This window comes from Manihot esculenta, chromosome 5 (assembly GCF_001659605.2).
Source record: "Manihot esculenta cultivar AM560-2 chromosome 5, M.esculenta_v8, whole genome shotgun sequence".
Lineage (NCBI taxonomy): Eukaryota > Viridiplantae > Streptophyta > Magnoliopsida > Malpighiales > Euphorbiaceae > Manihot > Manihot esculenta.
In genome coordinates this window covers 20,574,320-20,582,159 of record NC_035165.2, presented here as the reverse complement: position 1 = coordinate 20,582,159, position 7,840 = coordinate 20,574,320, and the positions used below count along the sequence as shown (strand labels likewise).

General features: G+C 31.4%; 1 protein-coding gene across 1 annotated transcript; it reads left to right on the top strand.

The window, feature by feature from the left end:
• The first annotated feature begins 3,231 nt into the window (after positions 1 to 3,231).
• LOC110615096 (2-alkenal reductase (NADP(+)-dependent)) lies at positions 3,232 to 6,688 on the top strand. The gene is made up of 5 exons (XM_021756804.2): positions 3,232 to 3,673; positions 4,743 to 4,920; positions 5,011 to 5,177; positions 5,477 to 5,559; positions 6,146 to 6,688. The coding sequence occupies exons 1-5, from the start codon at positions 3,431 to 3,433 to the stop codon at positions 6,522 to 6,524; spliced, it is 1,050 nt and encodes a 349-aa protein (XP_021612496.1). The 5' UTR covers positions 3,232 to 3,430; the 3' UTR covers positions 6,525 to 6,688.
• Positions 6,689 to 7,840: the final 1,152 nt, after the last annotated feature.

Here is a 7,840-nt window from a genome sequence, read left to right as displayed (position 1 = left end):
ATAAAAAATATAAGCTAAACCATATGATCCTTATAGATCCCATACATTGCATGAACATGATTTATTGCTTAAGTTCACAACAAATGCATCATACAAACTGCAACCTGGAACTTATCATCTACTGCAGGCTTCACAACATAAAATTTGGTCTTTTTCTTTTAATTTTTAATAAACTTTCTAATTCTAGGACATATTGCATCTTGAATCTTATTAATGGCTTGATTTTTTTTTTTTTTAACATCCTTTTCATTAGACTTATCATAATATCCTCCAACATAGCAATAATTGGTAATGTCTTAGCTTTGCAAATATAGAAATTGAAAGTCTCTGCCAAGTTAAATATGATTACATCACATTTTAGCAAAATACTAACAATTGCCTTACAAAATACCTTTGGATCTTGATGCAACAAATCACCATATGCCACCTCAAATAAGTCATTGAGTATGCCCATATTTCTATGAAATTCAACTTCATAAGTTGAGTTGACAATCTTCTAGAATATCTTCTTAACCTCCTATCTCTTATGAACCTTTTTCCAATTAGCATAAATATGTCTGATACAGTTCCTATATTTTGCATAGGATACCAATTTCTTAATAGCCATTTCAAGTCCTTGTGAATAATGTAAAATCAATATTAAACAATATAAACATAAGTATTTTGAAACATTTAAGTAGAGATGGAAAATGAAGATGTACATTTTATTGGTCACTGACCAATGCTAAACCCAGGCCATCAATAAATTGCAAGTCTTCAAATAGCCTTTCAAGAAACCATCTCCAATTATACTCATTTTCCCCTCCAACGACACACTATGATATTGAAAACATTTGATTGTTTATATCTCTTGCAATAGTACAAAGCAAAGCACAACCTATAATTGTCTTAAAAAAATAACCATCCAAACAAATACATTGTTTGCATCCCTCTAAGTACCCTTTTCTTAATCCACTAAACCCAACATAGAATCTCTTGAAAATTGACCCAACCTAGCATAATTTTCTTCATAATTATCTATTAATATCTTCAAAATCTTAGACTTGACTCTATAATATACCCATTTGGAGACTATCAATCTGTATTTTTCTTGCAAATCTAGTAATATTTGGCTCACACCATAATCCTGATTTCTTCTTAACTTATTTAAGAATTCCTTTATAATCCAATTTGTACTTGCTTATCTATTGGTTAAGCTTCTGTAACACTTATGTTCCCCTTGGTACCTCTTCACTATAAAGTTTTACTCATCTGTCTTTTTGGTTGCAAATATACTCCACGGACAATTTCTTATACATTTAGTTTCCATTTTTACTTCACAAGTCCTTGTCCAACTTATGTTGAATCCATTATAAATTTCATACTTTTGAATGCATTGCCTAAATCTTTGCCTATTATCAAATACTATACTAACAATAAAGTTAAAATTACTGTGGTCACATCCTATGTTGTATACAACCTGCCTTTTCTTTTTTTCTTTTTAATGGTTCACCCAAATAGTTCTCATCAGCACTCAAAGGGCTATCATAAACTCTCATCACAAGAACCTTAATACTCACTGACCTTATTTGGACTTGCCCCAACTTTAATATTGCCTCAGTAAACAAACTATCATTAAATGAATTCTGACCACTTGTACGATGTTCCCTAAATGCCCTCTTCTTCTACACAGCCATTACAAATTCATCATCATTACTAGCAATTTCTTCTACTAAAGACTCAATGATTGAAGTAGAATCACTTGTCTTTTTCTGACATGGAGCAACTAGCCTTGGACTATATGGCAGACTTGGACCGGACCTAACTTTTGTTGCCGATGTCCGATAGAGACCCATGATAGCTTTTCGAAAAGGAAATTTCGAGACACACAACTTTCAAAAGTGTGGCGAGGGCCGTAGACCTAGTCACAAAGTTTGATATGGAAATTTCATCGTTTAGGAGTCAATTTTACAATTTAATTATTTTTTTGGATATTTTGGATATTTTCATAATTTTGCTTATTAGGATCTTATTTCTATTCTAAATAGCCTCCCTACGCTATTAGAAACTCACTTTTCAATATTTGAGGAATTGCAATAAGACTTTTAGTTTTCTAACCTATCTTTTCTCTTATTTTATCTTAACCAAACAATATTAATTAAAACTTCTAATGGAGTCTAAATAGTTCCTTATCAAAACCCTATATATGTCATAAATGTTATTTGTTCTTATATCAATAAAATTAAAAAGCAGCGCCCAAAATAATTCTAGTTTTTTTTTTTTTTTCCCATTTGTCTATGCTACCAGGTGAAGCTATGAAGCCTCAATTAATGGCATTTTTTACAGCAAGAAACTATGTAATTTCTATATCCTTTTTAAGAAAGAATAAATTTTCTTTACCCTTTCTTATGACATTGACATCATGGATTTTTTTTTAATTTAATTTTTTTACAATTTATTCGTACGAAATATTGAGTTTTAAATTGTTAAACTAAAAAATGAAATAAGACCACAAAATAAATAACTCATAGAATCAAAAAAACGAAATGGTTTTTGTCCTCTCCTAAATTTAATTAGGGATAAGAGAAGCATAAAACTTCAAAACAGACAAATAAATAAATAGAAGAAATAGTTGTCATGGTTGATGGCAATAGAATAAATTATCATTTGCATAATTAATTCCCTTTTATAATTTAAAATAGTTTTTGTTAGTTGGCTTTCTCATTTTCATGATGAGGCAATGGACATCTTATTTTTAAAGTATGCATAATCAATTAGAATACTTCTTATTTAAACTCTTTTTATATATAATTTATTTACTTTTATATAAATTTTAATATAATTATTAAAAAAATTAATATTTAATCTCTATATTAAAAAATCTATTAATTAGTTTCTAATTTTAAAAAAATACATTACAATATTTTTAATATTTCAAAAAATTTATTAATTAATTCATCCATCAATTTTAATTTTTAAATATTTTATTATTTAGTTCCTATAATTTGAAAAATTATTAGTTAATTCTTTAATTTTATAAAAAGTTTTTATTAATTAATTTTTTAATATAAAGAGTATTTTAAAATTTTTTTAATTAACAACTAAAATTAATGGAGCATCTTATTAATAAATTTTTAAAAATATAAGAAATATTTTAAATGAGTTTCCAAATGAAATAACAATTCTCTTAATTATTATATCTTAAATTTAAAAACCGAGCATAATTGGCAAATATTTTCCTAATCAATTAAAGTCTCGTCTCTTTCAAACACCTCCAAGTAGGGATATGCTTGACAACTTCACACCAAGAAGAGAAGACAAAAGGCTCTCGAGAGAATCAAGGCTATGCGAAGAAAATGATGAAAATACAGAGTATAAATCTGCAAGTCTTCTCTGTTAAAATTTCTCTAAGTTCATTCTGTAGCAGAGGGAAAACGATAAGAAAGAAACAATGGCAAATGGAGGTGATGAAGTGGTGAGCAATAAGCAGGTGATATTGAAGGAGTACGTGAGTGGTTCACCTAAAGAATCGAACCTGCAAGTGAGAATTAGTAGCATAAACCTTAAGATCCCACAAGGTTGTAACGGAATTCTTGTCAAGAATCTTTACTTGTCTTGCGATCCTTACATGATTACCCGCATGAAAAACCTTCAACTCAAACAAGACTACGTTCATTCCTTCCTGCTTGGTTCGGTAATATATAATTATCCATTTTAATTTCCTTTTTTCGCTTTCCAGTCTTTTTAGTTTCTACCTCTTAGAAAGTTTCTAACTTTTTCTTTCCAAGAATTTTATTTTTCTTGGGTTATGATGATTATAAGATAAATTGAAATAAAGTGATCGAGGGTTCGACTCATCTTCTTTTGGTTTTTTTAATCATCCTTCAAACTAATGGTAATTTTAAAAGGATATCGGTGAACTTATATATTGTATAATTCAATTTCCTTTTATGAAATTTTGTGAAATTCGATTAAATTTCAGATTTTTTTTAATAATTCTCTTTTAGTTTAATGCAATTTTATATATAGAATTCAACTAAATTAAATATAATTGATATTTGGTTTAATTTCATAATCAGAATTTATTTACTCTAATTTCTTAAACTATTCTCAAGCGTAAAATAAAAAATTATAATTTTATGCTCTAACACATTATGAACACATTAACAATATATTAATAATCATAAAATATATTCACTTGCATCTTAAAATTACTAAGTAAATAATAAATTTAAATATAACAAAGTTAGGGAAAAAAGTAAAATATCTACTGTAATCGTCTAGACATGTTAATAGTAACTATACAAGTGGCTTCTATTAATTAATAGTACTTTGAGTTATTTAATTAATAATACAAGTAGATTATGATTGCAAAAAGATTTTTTTAATAAGGACATTCTAATTCCAAAAATGTTGTTATATAAATTTTTTGCTGGGATTAATTTCAATTTCTATCAAATTTGGTAAGAGTTAGTTTTAGTTATAATCAATTTTGTAAAATTGAATTTCTAAAGTTAAATTATAATTTTTATTTCAATTGCACGCATAGAATGGAAAATTCAATTGAATTTTTCAAGACTTTAAAATGAAATTTATTTAAATAAAAAAGAATAAAATTTTTTCATTCTAAATAATATAATTATTAGAAAAAAAAATCAATTCAATTGAATTCTTAAAAAAAAATTTAATTTCAAAGTGAGGGTAAGAGATGGAGCTGAAGTAAACAAGTTTAATTAAGATGTTTCTTTAATTCAACTTGGCAGCCTATAAGTGGATATGGAGTTGCTAAAGTTATAGAATCTGAGCATCCAAATTTCAAGAAAGGAGACTTGATATGGGGAATGACTGGTTGGGAAGAATACAGTTTCATTACAGCAACTGAGACTTTCTTCAAAATTCAAGACAAAGATGTGCCACTTTCCTATTACACTGGGATTCTAGGTACTCATTTTTTTGTTTATCATATTCCTAATTATGTACCTTGTAATTAAAATTTCCTAGGATATTACTTTTGAAGTTTGTATTTTGTAGGTATGCCTGGTGTTTCTGCTTATGCAGGGTTTTATGAGATTTGCTCTCCAAAGAAAGGGGAGTATGTCTTTGTTTCAGCAGCTTCTGGTGCAGTAGGTCAGCTTGTTGGTCAATTTGCAAAGCTTTCAGGTTGCTATGTTGTTGGAAGTGCTGGAAGTAAAGAGAAAGTGAGTCTCATGCTTCCTGACTATTCCTACTGTCTATTCTGGACTTTTTGCTAAGCTGTACGTTTTTTGATAGCTGCTTTTCTTTTATGCAATTGGCTTCGATTGGTATCCGAACGTGAGAAAACTTGGCCCTGAAAGTGACTCCAGTACCAATAAGCTAAAACCCGTTAGAAGTTTTCTGGATAGTTTCGAGTATCTGATGTTGAGTGTTCTCATTGATATGATATATAAGCTAACTGACCATCAGCTGCTTCTTTTTCTGTTTTCCCAATTTGTTTTCATCACTGCACCAACATAAGGTTGATTTGTTGAAAAATAAGCTTGGATTCGATGAAGCTTTCAATTACAAAGAAGAGCAGGACCTAAATGCAGCTTTACAAAGGTTAGTTCTAGATGTTAGAATTGAAGTTTATGGCATATGCCAGATATTTAAAGTATTAAACTTGATTCACTATTAACTCAGGTCAATGGACTGGATGTAAATAAAAATTTCAAAGGTAGAAATATGTAACGTCAATGTGAAGCTTTATTAATATTAGCCTATAAGCCTTGCAAGAAAAGATTGCTAAAGCTTAAGAAAAATAAGGGTTGGCTATGGTACAATGATCTGAATTATTGTCTATCTTCCAATATAACAGGCACACAGACCTAGATAAGCATATACTTACACAATCATAATATAAGAAAGAAAAAGGAAAATGGACCCAAGATTACATGGTTTAATCGTAAAGCCTACTCTATAAATAACACAGATAAATATTCCATCATGATAAAAAAAAGCAATGTACAACCTTTTACAAGTCTCAAAACTCTAACTTTATAGTGTATTCCTCAAAAATCGCAATAAACTGAAAATAAAATATTTATACAAGTATGCACAGAGAAATTAAGAAAAGAAAGAAGACAAAGAAAAACTCTCAAACACAAAACGCGGTTACGACATTTTATTAATGCTAATGTTATTGCAGGTACTTTCCGGAAGGCATTGATATTTACTTTGAAAACGTTGGTGGAAAGATGCTTGACGCAGTGCTACTCAACATGAGACTCCGAGGACGCATTGCTGTGTGTGGTATGATCTCACAGTACAACCTAGACCAACCTGAAGGAGTGCATTACTTATCAAATATTATTCTGAAACGCATCAGAATGGAAGGATTTATGGTTTTTGATCACTATCACCTCTACCCAAAATACTTGGAAATGATCCTGCCTAGAATTCGCCAAGGGAAGATTGTATATGTGGAAGACAAAGATGAAGGGCTAGAAAGTGGGCCAGCAGCCTTGATTGGGCTCTTTGCTGGTTGTAATCAAGGAAAGAAGGTGGTTGTGGTTGCCCATGAATGAATCTGTCGTCCAACACAAGTTTTAAGTCACTTGAAATATCGTGTGATCTTATTGCCACTTCACACTTGAATTGTGCTTTGTTATAGTCAATTAATTGTGTTGTCTCATTGTCGATGTAAAATGGATATTCTCCTTTGTTGATTGAAATCATGAATCTTCTATTATAGCTGATAACAAATCAAATAATTTAAATTAAACTATAGGCTCACTAGGAGAATATATTAAAGGATATTCAACACCCAATAGAAAGTGATGTAACATAATAATCTCCTAAAGCAGGCCATGCACGCGCTTGAAGACAGTGTCACGTAACAAGAGTCTTATAAGATGATACTAGGTCCCACTGAGAAAAAAGAAGATTCGAACGTTTCGGGTCTCAATTCTTCATCGAGACTCGCCCTCTCAACCTACTGGGCGAGACTTCATGGGAAGTTACTGTTAAAGAATATTATGTATTAAATCTCCGTTGTATTTACGATCATGGTGTAATACCCGGTTAGACTCCGGTATAGAAATTCCTACCGTCCGGTGGAATCTCGGATGTCGGAAGCCTCTAGTACGGTAGAAACATGTTTTCTTAAAATGTTTTAATGTATTTCATGATTTTAAGTAAAAAGGAAATGAGTTTTTGCATGAAAATAACCTTGGAGGAAAACTCAGGTTCGGTCGCCGAACCTCAAGTTCGGCCGCCGAACATGCATGCGCTTCGGGTGTGCCTTAGGCCCCCGAAAGCATAAGTGAGGGAAGTCCAGATTCGGCCGCCGAACCTTATGTTCAGCCGCCGAACAAGGCATGCATGCGGAGGCACTTTCGGCTCCCGAACGTGGCCTGGCCAGCCACCTATAAAGGGGTCCCTTAGCCGAAATGGGTGAGCTTTTCTCCCCATTTTCGGCCAAGGTGAGCTCTCCGCCATCCCTCGCCGGTTTTGAGTTCCTTCCTTCAAATCTTCCTCGATTTTCATTAGTTTTACTCTTGTTTTGAAGATTGTGAGCTTTTGAGCAAGTTTTGGAGCTTGGAGGTTCAAGGAACTCTCTCTCTCCCATTTTTCAAGCTAGGGTCGTTCTCCTCTCGATCTTCAAGAGGTAAGGGCCGATCTTGAGCTTATGGCATGTTTTAAGTAAGTTTTAAGTAGAATGCATGTTTAGCTCATGGTTAGGTTTATGGGTTTATGTTATGTTTTTTAGACAATGTGGATATTTGATGTGTTGTAGATGGGGTTTAAGATAGTTTGATGCCCCTAGGAGCTTGTATGCTTGAGTATGTATGTTGTAGATAGAAAAAAATGCATGTTTGGATGGTTTTGGAAGGCAATATGC

Coding starts and splice junctions, on each gene's coding strand:
- LOC110615096 (XM_021756804.2), top strand. CDS start 3,431: ATGGCAAATGGAGGTGATGAAGTGGTGAGCAATAAGCAGGTGATATTG. Junction 5,178..5,476: donor GTGCTGGAAGTAAAGAGAAA/GTGAGTCTCATG, acceptor CACCAACATAAG/GTTGATTTGTTGAAAAATAA. Junction 5,560..6,145: donor CTAAATGCAGCTTTACAAAG/GTTAGTTCTAGA, acceptor ATGTTATTGCAG/GTACTTTCCGGAAGGCATTG.